The sequence below is a fragment of the Magallana gigas genome, chromosome 2, assembly GCF_963853765.1.
Source record: "Magallana gigas chromosome 2, xbMagGiga1.1, whole genome shotgun sequence".
Taxonomy (NCBI): Eukaryota; Metazoa; Mollusca; class Bivalvia; order Ostreida; family Ostreidae; genus Magallana; species Magallana gigas.
Genome location: NC_088854.1, coordinates 27,215,515 through 27,237,525, shown reverse-complemented (window position 1 = coordinate 27,237,525; position 22,011 = coordinate 27,215,515). Strand labels below are relative to the sequence as shown.

Below are 22,011 nucleotides of genomic sequence, written 5' to 3'. Positions count from 1 at the left end.
GTTGCAATGTTTACTGCTCTTAAGTACGCGTCTTGCTGCTTTGTAATCAGCAACCTAAGATATGTATACAGGGTGTTTCATCATAAAACACGAGATCAGCGCTGATTAAGTAGAATCAAGTACGAAGAGGAAGCTTTAAAAACAAGACGATTCGTGCCGCAGTGATAGATCGAGAGATATTAAACATTGAAACGAAAGTGAAGTGCGTTTTGTTGCTTCCATTTGTATTAGATGCAAGAACATGTACAATTTACTAACTGGTCCCAGAAATAGCAAAGACCTTTATAAGAAACTCGAAGTGAAATTCGTACGGATTTAGCTTTACAAGAGTAAATCTGTTATTTGCAATGTACATATTTGTAACAGTTTCATGTAAACTGAATATTATATTAACAAATACCGTATTTTAATAATTGTTTTATTAATCTTGGAAAAGATAAAGTTTCCAAAAAAAGTCTTTTATAGAACAAAGAAGACAAAGAGAATCGTTGTCAATCCATTTAATAATAATTTAAAATTTAAAATACTGCTCTCAAATAAAAAAGGATTCTGAAATGTTCTTTTACTAAATCGTGATGGAGTGATTATCTGTAGTTTAAACCCACGCCAAATTGTAAAAAGCATTTATTCACATATTTTTAGTATAAAAGGGATTCGAAAAGTATCATTGGCTCTCAGCGGCTCGGTTTTTCTGAATGATCGTTTTGTAGTGTGTATTGCTTATTTGAGACGAGACCAAACTCGTTGTTAAACCTATTGGAACTTGATGCTTGACGCGAGAGCTCTTCCAGCTGACTTAAACTTGAGTAACAGTTATAAGACTTCAGATTAATTGATTGATTTTATTGAGGATTAATACCTTTTGTAACTGTTTGCATCGAGTATGGAAAAATCGACGCTTAAAGACTCTGGCTTTTTATTTGTCGGCGACACATTGGATTGCCATTGATGTGTATATCCTCCCCAATCGTCAATACATTGAACACATTTGTATATAAGACTTAGTTCTCACACAAATACAAACATTGTGTGCTTTGTCGTTACCTCGTGTTTTGGTTGGCTTTCTTAATCAGAGGGTAATATGACCAATGCAGGAGTGACTGTGTTTCCCTGGGCGGAATATATGGTCACGAACAGGAATTGTGGGACAGTTACGGACCAGTCCCAGAAAATTCTGACCAGTACAGGGATTGACTTGGACAAAGTGTTATTCCTGTCCCCGGAGACCGAGGAGCTTAAACATATACTGAGTACTCACGAGTAAGTAAAAATGCCATTTCTGTTGTTTTGATTCAATTTCTTATATTGTATACTGGTATGTACTTTGAAGATTTCAGTTTTGGATTTTTTCATCATCGGTAGGTAATTTGATTCTTTCTTTTTTTTAAAACAATCTAGGGCTAATATTGACGTTTATATCACATAAATATAGGTGTCTGAATTTTTCAATGATGGATACATGTATGTCATAAGCGACATGTCATAAGCGACATTTCGGTGGACTTTCATTAACTTTTTTTTGCTTTAGCTTTAATCTTTTTACGGCATAAGTTTAATTGATTTTATTCTACAAGTTCTAATACAGATAATCGTCAAGTTTTACATAAAGTTTTCTACATGTATAACTATTAAATTTCTGCAGATGTGCTTTTTAGTAACATTAGTGTTAATAGCACTCTCTAAAGCAATCCGTAGAAGCAATTGAGCCAACAATCTCTTTATCTGGAAGACCTTCTCCAAAAATGTTTCCCCAACACGAAATTAATCAGATCAAGAGACTTTGGTTCATCATGATCCTTCTTCTATATATCACATGTATCGCGGCCATCATCGAAATTACGGCTTCAGAGAACGACTGCTCTTAAAATCCATCTAAATTTGTAGAAACTCATTTCTTTTTTCCAGCGGCCATTCTCTTGACAATGCCAACTTGTCGGCGAAAGACAGGCACATTGTGTTCCGTCGTCTTGGGGATTTTTTATGTGTTGATTCTTCTTTATTGTAATGCATTAAATTCGTCAGCACATTTCCCAAGATAAAACATAATTACACATTTGACGGATGCGAGATCGCAGAAATTTGATTACACTTGCCGCTGGGAAAGTTATTTTTACTTTCCATTGATATACAGATATCATCTGTTGTTTCAGATGTGACAAACATGGGGTGAAGTATACGGGATTAAGGTTAACATTCTAGGGGGACTTTGTCAATGATTGTGTAAAACAGAACACAGATACAACAACATTTTCATGGAGATTTAATGGCGTATGATTTGGCGCTTGAACAAGACATAGTATATAATTATATTAAGCCATATTTTTTACCACCAGGAAAGCTTTGACCTAGATTTTAAGAGAGAAGTACGCTTAGTTAACCAATTCATAACATGTAACAACAGTTAATAGATGGACGGTGTATATACCTCTATGAATTAAGACTCGGTGAGAGAGAGAGAGAGAGAGAGAGAGAGAGAGAGAGAGAGAGAGAGAGAGAATATTAATTGATTTTGAATCATCTATGAATCAGGTTTCCTATTCACTCTTTACAGAAATGGACACATTTTACGCGTCCATACGATAAAGGACCTGAACGATCTGGCCGTATTGCTGTACGGGAAACCCCTCCTAATGAGGATTAATCTCGTTCATACCGAGGTCTCCAGCAAATACAGCGCCGACAAAATTACTATCTGGGAAGGTGCGGGATTATTGTTTTTATTATTATTATTATTATTATTCACTGCTTTGTTTGCTATCTTGTCGTTTGGTATAAATGCACGATTGAAACAATCGATCCAATGTCAAAGGATAAGCCAGTTAGAAGTGTCTTTTTGGTGAGTTGCAATCAGAGGATTGGATTTAATTGTGGTTTTCCCCTTTTCTGTTTCTTTGTAGGTGATTTTGCTTGTGTGGTCAACACGAGTCATCGGCAAGTATCCTCTCAGCTGGAATGGGCACTGAAACAAGCCGAGACTCATTTGAATAAAGGAAATAAATTTTGTATAGAGGTAATGAAACCGAGAATGCTCATGAATTCATTAAGAACCTTATTCCAAAAGGCAGATGGGATTAGTGTAAAATACATCGCGCCCAGCAGATCTCATGAACATAATCCTTCATCATTTATTGATTTGATAATTTTCTTTTGGAACCGCTTTGCTTTGATGTAACATTAATTAACATAGATCTAGATTTTTACAAATGCTGACATAATTATGCGATGATATTGCCCCTCAGGGAGAGAATTATCTAAAATAACACATCTTTGAAACTTGCAGCATAAATTCTAAAAAGCTTTCAATTCGAATTGATTTTTTGAACGAACTTTTTTTAAAACTTTGTACAAAAAACCATTGCATAACGTTTGCCAATATGAAAGGCTGGCATATAATGTATCGTTTGTTAGCGTTTTAGTATAAAAAAATCCCGATAAAGTCCTAACGTCTGGTATATAGAAGCTCTATAATAACGGATATAGATTGTCAAAAGCTCTTGTGAGAGTCCTTTACTTAGAAAAAATATAGAAAAGCTACTTTTTCCTCCCTCACTTTGTTCGTCCAAATACATAACTAAGAGCTAAAATGAAAAAAAAATCACCTCATCAAGTATTACATGTACGTAGGTACGCTGTTCGTCAGCGCTTCTTTTCGTACTGGTCAGATACAACATATACAACATACATTTACATGTTTATCATATTACACATTTGTACACATCTCTCTACTTTTATAATCCAAATTTTAATGCAATTCTTTTCTGTCCTCATAAAAATCTATGTTCTCTTAAAATTGCTAGCGAGCACGCAAAGCGCATGCCCCTGCTATTTATACATTCTCACCACGTAATTCTATTCGAACTCATTACAGAAATCAGGTCGCAAATGATTATGATTTTTCTATACCTTTTTTTTTTTTACAAAAATACCCAAATCTTTTTTTATCAGGCTTGACTTTCTATTAGGGTGTATAGTCCCGACAAATATACACATTCAAATTCAATACTCTCATCCTTTCAACGTTGTGTTGCTAATTAAGTCACAAGTACATGACAATGACATTATAGTTTGCCGACATAAGTCACTTTTATAGTCTTGTCTGTGTTGTATATGTAATTGTGAACAGTTTGTAAAATGTACAACTTAATTCATCTTAATTCATGTAAAACTTCGAAATGAATATCTTAAGTCGGGATTAATTTTATATGTTTTGCTTTAATGATGACAGAAAACAGACACATGTATACGAAATGGGCAAAGTGCTATTATGCAATGCATAGGTGTTACATCACGTTCAGAAGTTCCTTGTTCTGCTTTGATTAGACCAAATTAGTAAAATCAACTTATATTTCATCCTCGTACACATTATGTATTACATATGTACATGTAAGAATGTAGAGTACGCATTTTTATTGAATAGATAGAACTGGGGGATGTGGTAGAGGGATGGTATCTACAAAGTCTCGACCTTTTTTCCGGCTGTGACGATTTCCACTCTACAAAGACCAGGAATTCCCGCCTAATCCTGACCAACCACACGCCGTACAATCACTGTTTTGACTGTCGCCCCAAGTGGTGGCTGTGCCTTGGACCCTGTTGGCTCTTGGCGGCACCTGTGTATTATGTAAGTACAGACCAAGTAATGATACCCCTTCCCCAAACACTTATACGATTACAACCAACATCACTACAACAAGCTAATTCCCCCAAACCACCACAACCAGCAACACCACCACATAATCACCACCACAACTAAAAACACCACCTAAACCACCCCTAAGACTACAACCACTTACACCACCACAATCACCAACAACACAACAACTAACAACACCAACACAACCACTAACATCATTTCAATCACGTACACCACAACCACCAACATCACTACAACCGCCACCAACACAATCACCAACATTACTCCAACCAGTAAACATCATCACAACTATTAATGTCACTACAATCATCAACACAACAAACAACAAAATCACAACTACAAAACATCATTACAACCACTAACAACACCACCATTAACAACCACACAACAATTACCAATAACACCACAACTACTAAAAACACCACCACAATTACCAACAACACTGCAACCACAAACAATACCACAACTTTCAACAATACTACAACAACACCATCAACAACAACACTACAACAACCAACAACTCCACGATTACCAACAACACCAGACCTACTAACAACACCACAGCTATCAACAACTACACAACAACCAACAACACCACAACTACCAACAACACCGCAACTAACAACAACACTACAACTATCAACACCACCACCACCACCACAATTACCAACAACACTGCAACCACTAACAATACCACAACTTTCATCAACACTACAACTATGAACAAAACCAAAACAACTAACAACACCACCACCGACAACCACACCAAAGCAACCAACAACACCACAACTACGAACAACACCGGACCTACTAACAACACCACAACTACCAACAAAAATACAACTACCAAAAACACCATTAACAACAACACCACAGCTACCAACAACACAACTTCCACTTAAAACACCACAACAACAACACACAACCGACACAAACCCAACCAACAACACAACTACCTACAACATCGCAACTAACAATAACACCACAACAACCAACAACACCACACCCACTTACAACACCAACAACATCACCACCACCACTTACAACACCACTACCAACAACAACCAATAACAACACCATACCAACCACCAACATTACAGCCATTAACAACACAACAATTAAAACCACGACAACCAACAACACAACTACCACAACAACCAACAGCACCACAACAACCAACAACAACACAATTAGAAACAACACCGCAACTACCAACAACATCACAACAACCAACTTACAACAACCAACAAAACCACAACTACCAACAACAACACAACATCCAACACCACAACAACCAACAACACCACGACAACCAACAACACAACTACCACAACAACCAACAGCACCACAACAACCAACAACAACACAACTACAAACAACACCGCTACTACCAACAACATTACATCAACCAACTTACAACAACCAACAACACCACAACTACCAACAACAACACAACATCCAACACCACAACAACCAACAGCACCACAACAACCAACAACACCACAACCACAAACAACACCGCAACTACCAACAATATCACAACAACCAACTTACAACAACCAACAACACTAAAACTACTAACAACACCGCAGCTACCAACAACCAGCAACAACACTTCAACCATAAAACCACCACAACAACCAATAGCAAACAACGTCACTACCAACACAACCATAACCACTAAACATTGTCACAACCCCTAAAATCACTACAACCAACATCTCTCAAACTACCACCAACAACACAACTACATTGTATCACTATAACCAAAAGAGACAGTTTTACATGAAAAGGATGCATGGTAAATAATGGCCCCATAAATTAGATATTTTATTTTATTTGTGAAGTTCAGTCACTGCAAAACCATTATGGTGGAAATGCGTTCAGGACATCTCTTTTAAAACGACACATATTCTTTACTTCATATATATATATTTCATTGTATTTTATCGTAACCAAGATATAATAAATTAACTTTATACACAAATTTGCATTTCCAAATTATATATAACTTAAAAGTCACTCCCTTTCCGTGTCATTTTCGTAATGCAACTTGTTCACTTAATGGTACCTAATACCAGTTGAGATTTATCACAGTTCCAATGTGCCTCTAAATCTATGATTTTATTGATTGATATTTACTATTTATATCATTTCTATTGTCCATTCACAAAGACAAAAAACAAAAACAGAAAACCAAAAAAAACAAAAAAAAACAACAACAACAAACGTGACATATCCCCTTGCTTTGTTAATGAGATAATGTTACTTAAGCTTACGAGTGCTATTTTAAATTATTTCCGACTGCCCAACAATTAATCAAATGAATTCATCACAAGCGTCGAACGATAAATACCACTGTTATTAATTTTGTTTGACTATTTGATTTTTGAATTCAGACTGGAGCAAAATTGTTTGTCGTTAATGGAGCAATTAGTCGTTATCATTGATTGTCGTTTTTCAAAATAATTTAGCGAGTATTAGCATACATTTATCCCTAGCAAAATACGAATCAGTAAAGATTAGTTTCCAAGACCTCAGACCTGTTTGTCGGAAAGGTTAATTCTATATTATTTTCAATATGTACATTTAAATTTGCAATACATGCTAAGAAATTTAAAGTAGATGCATGGTAACCAATTGAAATACTTGTAGAAAACAAAACTATTTCGAAATATCCTTTATCAGAGAAAATAATCAATCGAGAAACAAACTTGCGTGGCACAGCCATTAAACATACGATTTAATGGATCTAATATAGGGGATGAAGTCATGTTTAAAATTTGGCATTGTGGACAAAATTAGCATCATTAATTCTTTTGTATTTCAGACGCAATCTTGGAAAATGAACGTACCAATTTGGACAGAACAACTTAGAATTTTATTTCCAAAAATCTATAACTCAGTGTTCTTGTTATTTTCGTTTAAAGTAGTGATTTACTCAGTATTTCATTTCAGATAATTTTTAAGGACTATTTTCCGTTGGTTCTCCTTCGAATGATACTTTTGAAGGTCTTTAGTAAGACCATATACGATGACGTGTGTCTGTATAATCAGGCATTTGTATATATTATAGCAGTGTCCTTAGCTGTTATAAAATGTTTTCACAATTTCCTCGAGTAATTTGTATAATGACAAAAACCAACACACAGAAATCACAATTAAAACATAGTTACTTAGGTTTTATTCAAAGCCTGTGAAAATTCATTTATCTTTTTTTTTTACTTAATCACCAAAGCCTACATTGAAACGAATCTTTGGATGTTCTTTTCCGCAATGGTTTTAGATCAAGACAATTATGTTCAATTTCATACTTAATAGCATATTTCTAGAACACAATGGCCGAACGTAATTGACTTTTTTATCATTAGCTTTTTGGCTGTCTTGTCTTTGAAGAATCGTGATCAAGAAAACAATTTACGTCCACCGTAGTTAATTTTCCAGAGGCTGGCCTTTTTGTGGGAAGTTGAAAAGATCATGCAATTGTGATCTTTACTCTATATAGTATGTATACACGAACTTTGCTATCTCGTTCGTTAACATTAATAATCTAGACAGATGCTAGAAGGCAATCTAATTTCTGGTCTTTTAGTATCGCTATCTTTGTTTTATGCAGTGGTACGAACCGTTACCCACGGTACATGGTAGACAAGGGCATTTCCACCTCTAAACTTCTAGAAAAAATTCATGTATATTTCATTCTCCTACATTTTTATACATTTGTAATAAAGCGCTAAAATGCACTAGTTTCTCCCTATTTCGTGTGAAATCGATGTCGGAACCGTCAGTGCTTTACCTTTAAGGCTCTTCCTAGCATTTTACTTGTGAGTTTAGTATGACCGATCATGATAGTTTCCATTCTCTATGGACAAATTAGTCTTGCAAAGGGTTGTCTGGAAGTTCGGAACAATGTGAGAAAAGCTTCAGAAACAAGAACATTGACATTTTATGAACTTATCTGGACAATCTGACGAATCCATGTATCTTAATAGATTTCTATTGCAAGCAAGGGCGTAGTTTCCCCCCTGTGGAAATAAAAGATTTACGACGTTGAAAGATATTATATCAAAGAATTAGCAATCATTATCTGTTGAAATTAATTAAAAATGTTTACTTACAATATGGATTTATGTCTGTCCGTCTGTCTATCTATCTATCTATCTATCTATCTATCTATCTATCTATCTATCTATCTATCTATCTATCTATCTATCTATCTATCTATCTATCTATCTATCTATCTATCTATCCTTTTCATGCTTTACAGGTTTACAGACATTTAACTTGTTATGATTTCAAACTGAAGATAAAGGCTCCAGTAACCTCTTTACCGGGAGCAAGACGGAAAAGCATGCATTCTGGTAAGAGATAAATTTTCATTTCTTGCATTCGCAAACTTACGTAACTTTCGTAAATTTTCTTTAATTCCATCTTATTGTGCCAACAAAAAAATAATATGAAATGTTCTTTTTTAAATGATGGAAGCGTTGAAAAAAAATGTCAATGAACTGACGCAGCTGCAAAGCAAATGATGTTTTGTGTTTTAGAAAAGAATAATTGTTCTAAATGTTATTCCCAATGCTGTGTTATTGTCGCTAATTTTGCTTTGAACAATGACTCACAGTGTCATCTCAAAACTTCATGATGGTCAGTTACAAGAAGGAGGGGTCAGTCTCATGTAAGCTTGTCCAGGACCCCTCTCAGACCTCTGAACTCAGCACGTATGGATCCATGGTCGAACAAGGATGATGTCATACATCTGTAACTTCATTACCTATCAGCGATGCTCACTCCAAATAGACCAAACGTGTAAAACAATGCAATCGCACCAAATGTGATTAACCCGCATTAACAGAGAAGGGAGAGGTATGGTGATTACAAGTACCTCTGACTTCTAAAGATTTGTGAGGCAGAGAAAGATAGAAGTTTATCAGAGAGGAATAACAAACGTCTGATGATGTCTTATTCCATGGCCATTAATCGATATCAATGTATACAGGAATATGAACAGTCGATTCTGATTTACATTTTGTACAAAGTGCTAAGGCTTACTTGCTGGTTGAGAAAATTATTTGACAAGGAGAGAGAGAGAGAGAGAGAGAGAGAGAGAGAGAGAGAGAGAGAGAGAGAGAGAGAGAGAGAGAGAGAGAGAGAGAGATTTGCTTAATTAAGTTTAATTTTGACAATTTTCCCTTATTGTAATTTGTACAGTGTTACTAATATTTCTGTACAGCTATGCTATGCGATTTTGTGCTTTATAAGGAGGAATTGCATTGCTATGAAATGTCACAAGCACAAATATTCAATTAACGTAATACTTATGTTTCTTTATTATTTAATTTGATTATGAGAATAAAATGAACTAATTTGAAAATCAGTGTTTTTGTATTTTTCTTATTTTTTACTGAAGAAAAGTGTCCACAAAATGTTATTAAAAAAACGGAGACGTATTTCGATCAAAAGTAACATTTGCTGAAAGAAAATATTACTAATCGTGAAGAAGCGCCATGCATAAATGTGCATGCAAGCAGAACCCGGAAAAAATTGACCTTAGGATGGAGTAGATCCCAAACTCATTGCAAGTGTAATATGTTTTGCAGCTTGAGACATGTGTTGTGAATTTGTCAAATGAACAGCTCCTAGTTGCCGTTTCTAGCAAATCATAAAGTGATTATTTGCGTGTTGGTGTCGCTAAGATGGTGGAGAATGGAGATCAATAACCCATGGTAACTTATTCGGAGGTCTGTTTACCCTCCAATGTTTTACGACCGCCGACACAGGGGGGTGACATGTCGGTACTTAATGTCCATTAATCTTTTCAACCGTCAAACTTTTCAGCTCCACATCATTATCAACATCTTTTCATTGAATAAAAAAGATGATGATTTTTTAAGATAGCGACAAATGCATAAGTTTGTAGAGGATGTAGTATTTTTGGAAGCAGAGGAGTGTGCAACATTTAAAACCATTTTAACAAGAGCTTGGACTGTGGTTAGTTGTGTCAAACAGCAATGTGACGTAGGCCTGGCTATTTCGTTGCTGTCCACTCGGCCATGGTTCTTTGAAATCAACAATATTTGTCTGCCTTTTGAGCTAAGACTATGCAATATGTGCTTATTTCATGCGAAATCGGCGTCATTATTCACTTGTTTTGATGCGAGAAATAGATAGTTACGTCTAACCGAAAGCCCAAGGTCTTGTTAAAATGGTTGTAAGTGAATTTTAAGCAATAAGTGACAGCTTCGAAATTAACATCATCTACATGTATGTTCATACAAATGTTTGTTGGTAAAACGATTGATATTGCCAAATAGAACAATTTTAACAAGACCTCGGACTTTCAGTAGGATGTAGCGATCTATTTCTTGCGTCAAAACAAGTGAATAATGACGCTGGTTTCAAGCGAAATATACACCGATTGCGTAGTCTTCGCTCAAAAGCCAGACAAATCCTGTTGATTTCAGAGAGCCATGGCTGAGTGGCCTGCAATGAAATGGACATACCTACGTCACTGGCGTTTGACTCAACTACCCAAAGTCCAAGCTTTTGTTAAAATGGTTCTAACATCAGTTCTAAAACGCAATTAGTCTTTTGCAAATTATATTATATTAATTTATATGCATACAACCGCCTATGTGATTATCTTAATACATACAGTTAAATGTTTTTATTTACTTTGAAATCCATCTAATTTAACTCTTGAAACCTATGCTCTACTTTTTGCTAACAAAACAATTATTTCTTTATGCTTGTAATGACAATTTTTAAGTTTTCCATTGATGAAAAAGACATTATTCATAAAAATACATATACATATACCGGGTAATGTTAAATATTAGATTATATTTCCTGATTTTATTTTTATCCATTTACACCGAGTGTGGCATATAAGATAAAATTACTATTCTTTTCAATAGACCCCCATTGATATTTACGAAAGAAAGTTCATTTGTTTTGCGTCTTACTTATAGATGTATTTTACTGTTGACCCAATAAAAGAAAAGAAAAACAAAGGTGTGAGCAAAGTTTTATCGTCCGATCTGTTATCTTATGCAATCGTGTAATCTTTCCTCCACAAACACACGTGTCCGGTCCATATCCGGTACTAAAAGTACTAAAAGTAGGATACTGTACCACCTACTCGTACCGAGATTCCAAAAATGCGATATCCTTTTTTGGATCGGAGGGACGCAATGCCATTGGCCCGTTGCACCAGACCTGATCATACGGAGGGTGAGACGAAATATCACGATATTGAATTCAAAACCAATATCGTGGTGTAAAGTTATACATTTAGAGTGTCAGACTTCCTGGCAAGGTTGTTTTCGTCGTGTTGAGTTGTGCTTCTTTTGTTGCTTTCTCTGCTATCGAAATGGAGTACATTCCCTTGTTTTGCAAATCATTGGCCTGGTTTAAAAAATGGACCCCTTGAATCTAAGCCAGTAAATATTTGTTCAATTGTTTATGACATTTTTAAGCATATTCAGATTGGTTTTTTTTTTTTAATTTTAAGATGATTCTTAATAGCATTTTTTGTGTATTGGATATTAATTAAAATTGTGTAAATTTATTAACGACTGGAACATTTTTTTTAAACATTGCATATGTTTAATTTATTTAAAAATGCATCGATATTTTACTATCTTTATAACGAAACAATTAATGAGACTTCGACGATAGATAATTACAACACTTTGATCTACAATTTAAATACAGTAATGCCATTCCCTAAATCTAAGTGACATATACTCAGTATGAAAAAGACCAATGTTTAGATTTCCCATAAGGATATGAATACGTCTCTTCGCGTGTACATAAAAAAAACAACCAACTATTTTTTAAAATGGTGGACATGGTTAGATCGAAAGGAAATTCCGGCACCCGGTCACGCAGCGATAGAGGATTGTATTCTCGGAACACGTGTTCATATGTTACTCACCCGTGTTTCGGGTAGGACCTAAAAACCACAAACCCGAATTGAAGTTGGTGATATGAAGAAGAAAATCTTTAGAAGTTTATCGGCTCTAGGATTTTAATTCAAAACCTGACTCTGACAATGATATGCTAGAAACCACGGTGAATTTCCAGGTTTTTAACGAAAGCTCATTGAACTCATTTTCGCCGAAAAGACATCTTTTTCGTAAGAATACGAAGCGACAATCTTGCAAAAAAGAGCGAAACTTTTGCGTAATGAATGCTCAACTTCCGTGTTTACATGCATAACTTTGGTAAATTTCCGCAAAATCAGTAACATGCAATAAAACGTTAAATTCTATGCGATCTTACGCATAACTTTTATACGTCAATGCAAAACTTTCTAAATAAGCGCGTATACATAAATATCAAAACTTCAGATGACAAATATTTAAAAAATATCATTTGCAGATTTCTGTAAAAATGGTTGTAAACCAAAATATTTGTGTTTATTTATTGAAAACTGTTCAACGTTTCAAAAGGCGCTTTTTTGTAACCCGTATTCTATACTAAGGGCAAAAGTTTCGTTTGTAAGTTACAAACAATATTCAAAAGAATGGTGTGTGGGATTGACATTTATATATATTTAAGGGGGGTCTGCGGCCATCTTTTACATTTGAGGATAAGAATGTGAACATTTCTTGAACTGGCTTGTTTCTGGCCGAAACTGACCAAAACCGATGCCAAAATATATAAAAGCAGTAAATATGAAGTCCTGCATGTTATTTTGCTTGCAAAGTATGCATACGAGAACAGTATAATGCCTATTCAATTACTTAGAACAGCAAGCCAGTTCAAGAAATGTTTACATTTTTATCCTCAATATTGTACAAGATGGTCGCACACACCCCGAAAACAATTATAAGAAAAATACACACTAGAATTCATGCAATATTTTAGTTGCAATGGAAAATTCATTTGAATGACATTAAATATGTGCTAATAAACCCGGATAAAAACAAACTCAGAAATGATCGACTTACTTTAAAGAGAACTTCTGGACTGTATTTTATTACAAAAGAACTTACGAGAGATTCGTTAATATTTTCAGTCTCATAAAATGGTTATTAATTTAAAAAAATGTATGTAAACCATTTATTTATAACTTTTTTAATTTCCATTATTATATTTTACAGCCATTAGAATAAAACTTTGGTTAGTTGGGGATTAATTAGTATTCATTAATTTAGTCGTAAGTCATAAGTTCTTTTGTAAAACGTAGCCCAGAAGTGTAATAGTTCTTATAAAGAACAATATTAGCCAAGACAAGAGGTAAAAATCCATGTATTAACGATGATGGCATGTGTATGTGTAGAAGATTTAAGAAACTTTGGCTCAAGTGAGAAAGTTTTCTGTACAGACTATCATAATATCAGTTTTTGAACAATTTTCACAAGAAAAAAAAATCCACAATTTTTTTATGCAAGTAATAATCATTTGTATCAGTGTTTAATAATGAGTTCAAATTTTGTATTTCCATTTTATTTTATTTTTTTGTTTTTTGAATTTTGTTTTTTGTTAATTGCTAAAATGTAAAAAGCCACCTTAACATATTTGTATTGCTTACACCGAATTATTGAAGCTATTAAGCATGTAGTGCAAAAAAATGTATGTAACTATCAACAATTTAGATAATATTAATTAAATCATTTTTAATAATATTCAAATGCAACTAACAAATACGCTGTCTTCCTTATGAAAAAAAAATCAATCAAGTGCTTTAAATATTTTCCCAATAACATGTCAAAAGCTCTTTCAGTTGATTACAAACTACATTTTTTTCTTTGATAAAATCATACAAAATTTTAATTAAAAGCCCTCGCTCAACATTAATGAATATTGTATGCGTAATAAGTCTTTTTCAACATGAAAGGATTTTCGTACTTTACCAATACAGAATTAATTACAACGATGAGGAAAAAAAGGAATCTACAGAGATAATGCCAGCCAGAGACAAACCAAAGTAAATATATTACAAATCTGTAAGGAAATTGACAACTCAGTCAATCGTAAATAGTTCCAAGTATTTGCCGAAAATGAGGCAATATATCAAGTTTACAACTATCATAAACAAACCACACACTATCAATCAATTATAAGAAACATATCGAAAAGTACAAATCGTAAACAATTAATTGTCAAGGCTGAATTTTTCTAAAATATTCGGTATTATTTTCTGTAAAAGACCGCCGATGAATATTACAATATATAGAAATACAGATGCATTTTTGGTCTGGTATAATTGTTTCTACCTTCTATTGAACATAAAGTACAATCATTAAAAATGATATATAAAGAATCTTTACTACAAGTCATACCTCTCCAATATATTGATACTAAAGGGCCGGGTAAAGGGTAAAAAGTATTATATATTTTGAATTTACCGGGTGGCAGTAAATACAAAATTTAGTTGTCATGTTGTAAATTTTGAATTTACTGCCAGCCGATAAATTCAAAATTTACAACATGGCAATAGGCATATTACCTGCTGTTTCATCCTTTTCACTGCATTTTTATATACCCGATTAAAATACTTCTAAAAGTTAATAAATAGTTAGGCCTGTATTTTTTCCAAAAATGTAATTCTATATTTTTATTTACTGAATTTTACTAATTGCGTTCAGTTTCTTTCAAAATCCATTAACATTAACAATGTAAAAATGCCCTTCAAATGATTACTTTGATACTCTTTTGAGCTATGAATCCATTAATTAAGATTTTCAGGAAACTTCTTTTCAATGTTTTGTTCCATTGTTCATTGCAAGTGCACTGAAATTTAGATAAAAATGATTAAAGTACAACTTTGAAGATTTTAATTTTGTTCTTTAGTTATTGTGGTAAGGAATGAAAACCATTGTTATATATTCCTTTTTTGTCATTCTTAAGCCATTTCATTATTTCAGTTGTTTAAAATACATTTTTTTTTAAATTTATGCTAACATAACTATTTTGCTCATTTTTTCATAATGAGAATCTTAACCAGGAGCAACTGTAAAAAGCCTTAAATTCACATTTGAAAAACTTTTATAAATCTAACTCTTCGTCATTTTTAAACGATAAAACAACTAAATAAATACAAATTATATGAAGAGCATCAAAATATGATTTGTTATTTTAAAACAAATGAGAATCAATGGTAAAAATTAAGATGGCAACTATATAGCAACTTTAGGTTGATAAAAGAAGAAATTAAAGTATAATTCATGGCAGGTTACAATCTGGCGCTGCACAAATAAGTGTTAAAAAGCAATCAGTGGTGAGTTATGGTTTTTTTTAACTTCATATAGAAAGTAACGATAATTGTTTTCTAAAATCAAAGACTATCTCTTCCTGGTACATCAAAGCAACAATTTTATATGTGCCAAAACGTAAAAAAAAAATGTAGGTGTTTTTAAAGATTCGTTAACTTGACACGGTCTCTGATAACCAAATTACAATTGTATTATTGGCTAATAATCAATCAATGATATACGATCAAATAATGGTCTCGGATTTCAGAAGTTTAAGACAGCACCATCCCCGTGACCATGACGTCACAAAATTCCAAGAATAGCTACTGTCAGAACATATCCACAGCGTATATTTTTTTTTTTTTTTTTTTTTTTTTTTTTTTTTTTTTTACAAAACTTACTAAAACAGAAAACTGTTTTGAAGCTCTGTATCCCTATGATGGACTGCTACCCATGTCAAACATCTGGATAAGAGAATTTTAAAATTATCTGATTCAGCCATTTTCGCCATGATTCTATAGCGGAAGTATTTCATATATATTACCTTACGCGGAACAGTAAGCATGTGATCGACGAATGAGTTTGGCATGGTTTATGGTGATTACATGTTCGACTAAAAAATCATTTATCACAATCATAAATCTAATTGATTTTATGCTAATATATGTTTATTTTGTCTTACAATTTTGCATCTTTGGAACGTAGTATTTTACCAATTAAATCTGGTACCCCCAAAAAGCGGTAAACACGTAATAATTCTATAGACCATGTTACAAAACAATAGTTTTGTAATTAAACTAAGAGTACATTATCAAGTGAGCCCTTTTTGCGTATTTAAAGAAAACATACAATGACCTACCAAATGCAGAACAAAATAATTGTGTTAAAAAAATAGGTTATAAAAAAATATGTCAATTTGGAGACAAGAGCATAAAAAACAATAATTAATAAACCTCTGATATGTTCTTTAACACCTTAGCTATTTGCTGTAATTAGTTTTTAAAAAATCTTTAAATAACAACAAAAGTGCAGAAAGATGAAAAAGAATGTCCATCATGAGGATGAATTTACATCTAGATAGAATTGGTGACACAAAAGGCAGGTGTGTGGAGCCATCATAGAACAATTTCAGACAAGGATTTAGATATGCTAATTAAAAAAAATATATATAACAATGCATGACTCTAAATTTAGAAAACTTTCAATAAATCGGTCTGTGACAACACAATCGATCTAAATATACATTATATTTTGCAAACTAACAAAATTTAATTAAATTTCTGTTTTTTTCTTTTTCCTCTCCATCTCTCTCTCTCTCTCTCTCTCTCTCCATCTCTCTCTCTCTCTCTCTCTCTCTTACACAAAAACATAATTCCTTTTCCCTTCCTCTTATTCCTTTTTTTTTCTTATATATTGGTTATTAAAAACAAAAAATTGAATTTTATATGTTAGTTTTATTAGTTGATAGTAATAAAGACATGTTTCATCCCACCACTCCAACCTTAAAAACCCCCCAGAAAGCATTCCCTTTCTGTTTATCTTTTTTCTCTTGTGATAATTTTTATACTAAAAAGTAAAATAAATTTAAAAAATAAAAAATTTTGAGCGGCGTAATTATTCCTGTTTCAGTAAAAACGAGGAATAATCCTATTCTAACCTATCTGATTTCGTAAAAATGAGTATAGTTGTGAGTTGCTGCAGAAACCTTGTTGTAGGAACCTATTTGAATATAAGAGTAGTAGTTTTATTCGTCAATTATATTTTACCTACTGATTTTGGGTTGTTTGAGTGGTTAAAACTTGATATTCCAAGGACATGCTTTCCTAAAATGTGATTGTGTGAATGCTTGAATTGTATTAACATACAATATGTACTCCTACGCATTGCCATAAAAGTTAGTCCATTGATGAAGGGCAAATGGTCACAGTATGAAAACTACTGACTTTCACTTTTCTGAAAATGAAAAAATGACAAGTTCGTTTTATAGTTTTTTTTATTCATTCGGAAATGTAAGACTAGTTTTATATCACTTTTATAACCCTATTTCAGTGATTTTTTTATTATTAGATATTCCATTCCTTGGCTGTTTTCATTGTTATGTCCTTCAAATATTATTAATATTAATACTGAAATGTTTGATAAGATTCATTTTTTAATTGCTTTACAAAAATTTTAGATTAACTACTAACTATATAAGCTGAAAAAAAATAAATCTTCAATAGCAGCTGACTACTAGTAGGTGACCATGAATATAATTTTTTTTGTAAAAATTGTAACTTTCGGCGAACAGTCTGAATTTACAAATTCTACTGAGGCACTTTTTTTTACAGACTCTCCAAGTTTTCATGAAGAAAAGAAATGTAACTGGCAATTGAAATGCTTTTTAGAGTGTGAGCTAAAGAACCAATTTCTTATATAACGAGAAAATACAATGACATATATACATCTTTTAATAATATAGGTGGTGTTCTGTACGTCTATTGTATTTTTGTCGCACTTGAGTATAACAATAGAAATGATTAAGTTTCTAAAAGAATCTTGATTAAAGCGTGCAGCATATAACTTCAGAAAAAAAACATCATACATAGTTCGTTTTAACAAATTATCGTTTTTGAATTCCTAATTAACATAATGGTCCTTTAGAATTCCTGCTCCAGAAACACTGGTGCCAAAAACTACTTAAAAAACGAATGAAGTGAGAAAGATCATTACTTTTATTACTTAGTGTCACTCTCTTACTAGTACCGTTCACGCAGAAATTACAGCAAAAAACTGATCGAAATTAATTAGTTCAATTAGAATGTACGTTATAACCATTACCTTTACTTGAAATATAAGTTTGAGTGCATCGTAAACTAGGAAGAAATGTCTATGTAGAGATGCTGGGGTGACCTTCGAATTCATTGAATGAGAATATTGAATTAGTTTTTACGTAATTAACCGTTAAAAACAATTTTTACCTGCAAGGCGCCGATCTACTTACGCACGTGTTTAGTTTTTCTTAGTTTTCATTAACTCATTTTAAAGGCACAGACTAAGAAGTTTTGATTAATTATTTATCAGAATTTTTTTACCAGTACTTCGTCGAATGCCTCGGGAAAAAAGATGCTGCTGACAACTTTAATTTTAAAGAACGATATTATTCCCTATTTATAGTAACCTTCCCCCCAATCAAATATCAAGAATTGTAACAATTCTTTTTTGTCTAATTGTATATTTATCAAATTTTAACCTATACAATAAGAAAGCGCTTCTGCCGTGACCCTGAATCAATTTATCAAGCAGTTTTTATGGTGTAAAGTAGGATATGCCCTGTTCTATTTAAAACTTAATAAAAAAAATACGTTAGGAAATTAACATTCGGGTCAGCGCTTTTAGGTGGAGGTCAAGGTGTTGGTTGTGACGTCACCAACGAAGATAACAAGCCATTAGTGTGATGTATTTTAATCACATTCCTCTTGCTTATCAAAGTTTCTATTATAGTTTCTTCTTAATCTTAATCCCACCAAAATCCAAAGAAAACAAAGGGTATATTATTATATTAGGGATACTTTAAACCCATGTACATGTAAAGTAAACGTGGTGAGACAGATAAATCAAATTCAAAGATTTATGTAAACTAAAGAATTTTCACATTTACTGAACCAAGTAATAGGGGAATTACCTTGAAAGCACAAGCAGAGTAGATATGTATTCTTGAAGGATGATGATGGATTTCTCTTTTTATAAATAAATCGACTTTTGTTTTCTCTACCTTTTGGCATAAATTGATAAATTAATTCTTTTAATTATGTACTGTTTTCTATTTAATTTCCATCTCTCTTTTAAGATGAAATGCATTCTGACACTTTACGTAATGTTCTATTTTTAAATTTTGTTTGAACCATAGAAATCACAAGCACGGTGCCAGTGTGTGCTTTTGAATATACGTATTTTTACAACAACATCATTCAATTTAAAATCTTTACTTCGATACATACAGGCAATTATACCTTAATTTTCCTAATGGCAAATCAATTACATACATGTAGGCCTATATGTAGCACCATGATCAATTTTTTCCGTCATACCGGTATATTCACTGAGAAGCATAATTGTTCTGTTGGGTGTATTTTCTATTTAAGGAAGCTGGATGCTCAGTAAATTAACTCTGAGACCCCGCCGTCACCAACATTTTCAAATCCTCAAGTCAAAGTGCATGAATTTGAGGTCAAAACTTAGAAATGATGCTGAATATTGACTTAAAGAAGGTTGGTGACAGTTGAGCCAGATCTACCGAAAATTTTCAGATTTGATTTGCTGATTTAAGCTATAACTTATTATTTCGTAAAGAAAAAAAATCATACATTTTACTTTTCAAATTAAGGTATTTTCTTATATTTTTATACAGAGCCCCCCCCCCCTTTTTAAAAAAAAAAAGAATATCAATAAAGTCGTAACATCGCAACTACCCCCATAGCCTTCTCAAGAATATATGTATATTTCTTTATGACAGATGAGCTAAAACACAACTCCCTTTAATTTGCCTGATACCAACATCATATTTTATTTGGTCTATAGAAAAGATTCAGGAGCAGCAGATATATCTATCATTAACAGAATAAGGACTAAGAGTGTGTGGATAACGATAGATAAAAAAGAGAGAGAGACACTGATGCGCTGACTACTGGTACTGTTATTCTTAATGATATATTTTAATAACCGATAATACATTTGCTAAATATGGTAGAGGTATAATGGTCTTTTTATAATGAAATCCAAATGATTGTTTAATTTATTGTACATACATGTACAGAGTAATGTATAAATTTCTTTGCTATCACAATACTTTGTTGTTTCTTTTTTTTTCAAGAACACTAGCGACCTATCACGAAGGACAACTCAAGGACTAATCAATATAAATATAAATACTATATTATAAACAATCACTATATAAATATTGGTTATGTGGGCCCTGTCCCTGTCCTTGAGCAAGGTCACGTACAGGGAAATGTCTGGAATATTCTTTATGAAATAAAATAAAAATACCACATAATAAAGGATATATAGTCAGAACTAATAAAGCTAGCGAAAAATATTCATATCTTTGTATTTCACAACGAAGTACTCATAACGTTTATGACAACACACTGTTTAACTACAAGAAATAAAGTGTGTGCTAGAATTTAAGCAACATAAACTGCAATTTCTGTCGGCAGTGTTTTGTTTTAAGTTGTAAACTATAACATGTATCATTAAGACAGGAAAGAATCGGTGCTTACTTAGTGCTCTGATTTATATTATAACCTATATAGAGACTCTGATTGAAGCAAAGTTACATCATACTGTACAAAAATTGGTTTGCTTTATATTCCATAGAACAGAAATCTTTCTTCTGGCAAATTTCAACGCTTTGTGAAAGTCATTTTCATCATGAAAGGTAAAGTTGCAAGCAGAATTATCAAAATTAATTAGTACTTTTTACGACAAAGTGTAAAATTCGTGCAACTCATCAGTGTTAGTAAACATTCAGGTAAATAAGCGACTTTAATTAATATTGTTACGTGTTATATATATGTGCATCATGTATCACCATACCCTTAACCAAGAATAAAAATAACATTTTAATTGAATTATGAGAGCAGTATCATAATGGTAAAAAAATTCTGATTTTTAGTTTATGGCTGGAAAGATCGTTGGACGTTCTGATAGATGCATGTAGTTGTTTGGCGCGCATATAACATCCTTATATTTCACCATTACACATTGCTACTTAATTCAAGATTATTAATGTAAATGCAAGCAGAATGTCTTTAAACTGTGCTACATTTTGAAATTTGGTCGCTGCGGAAGTACATTGTAATTATAATAGGAATTTCTAGAGTGATAATTACTTCAAATCATAAATTGGCTAATGAATGAGAATGCCAACGACCAAAAAATTATCAGCAGCTGTTGATTATACGAAGACATATACATTGGCGATAAATTGTGTTAAGTTAATCATCACTTTTTATCGTTCTCCTCTTTATATAATTGATCGAAATATTTTTTTTATAAGATCAACGTTTAAACTTTTTTTTAACTTAAATTAACTTCACGATCAGGATCAAAATTTTTAAAAATATATTTGCAAAACTGGCACTGCACCTTAACGATAATGAATAAAAACGC

At 32.8% G+C, this 22,011-nt stretch overlaps 1 protein-coding gene across 1 annotated transcript; it reads left to right on the top strand.

The window, feature by feature from the left end:
• Positions 1-564: 564 nt before the first annotated feature.
• LOC105317593 (uncharacterized) lies at positions 565-10,004 on the top strand. Its single transcript, XM_011414282.4, has 6 exons — positions 565-1,260; positions 2,552-2,700; positions 2,898-3,010; positions 4,418-4,621; positions 8,922-9,015; positions 9,279-10,004. The coding sequence occupies exons 1-6, from the start codon at positions 1,082-1,084 to the stop codon at positions 9,401-9,403; spliced, it is 864 nt and encodes a 287-aa protein (XP_011412584.1). The 5' UTR covers positions 565-1,081; the 3' UTR covers positions 9,404-10,004.
• The last annotated feature ends 12,007 nt before the right edge of the window (positions 10,005-22,011 follow it).

Excerpts from the sequence above, each read along its gene's own strand:
- LOC105317593 (XM_011414282.4), top strand. The coding sequence starts at position 1,082 with ATGACCAATGCAGGAGTGACTGTGTTTCCCTGGGCGGAATATATGGTC. Across the intron at positions 1,261-2,551 it reads CATATACTGAGTACTCACGA|AAATGGACACATTTTACGCG; the intron begins GTAAGTAAAAAT and ends CACTCTTTACAG. Across the intron at positions 3,011-4,417 it reads GAAATAAATTTTGTATAGAG|ATAGAACTGGGGGATGTGGT; the intron begins GTAATGAAACCG and ends TTTATTGAATAG.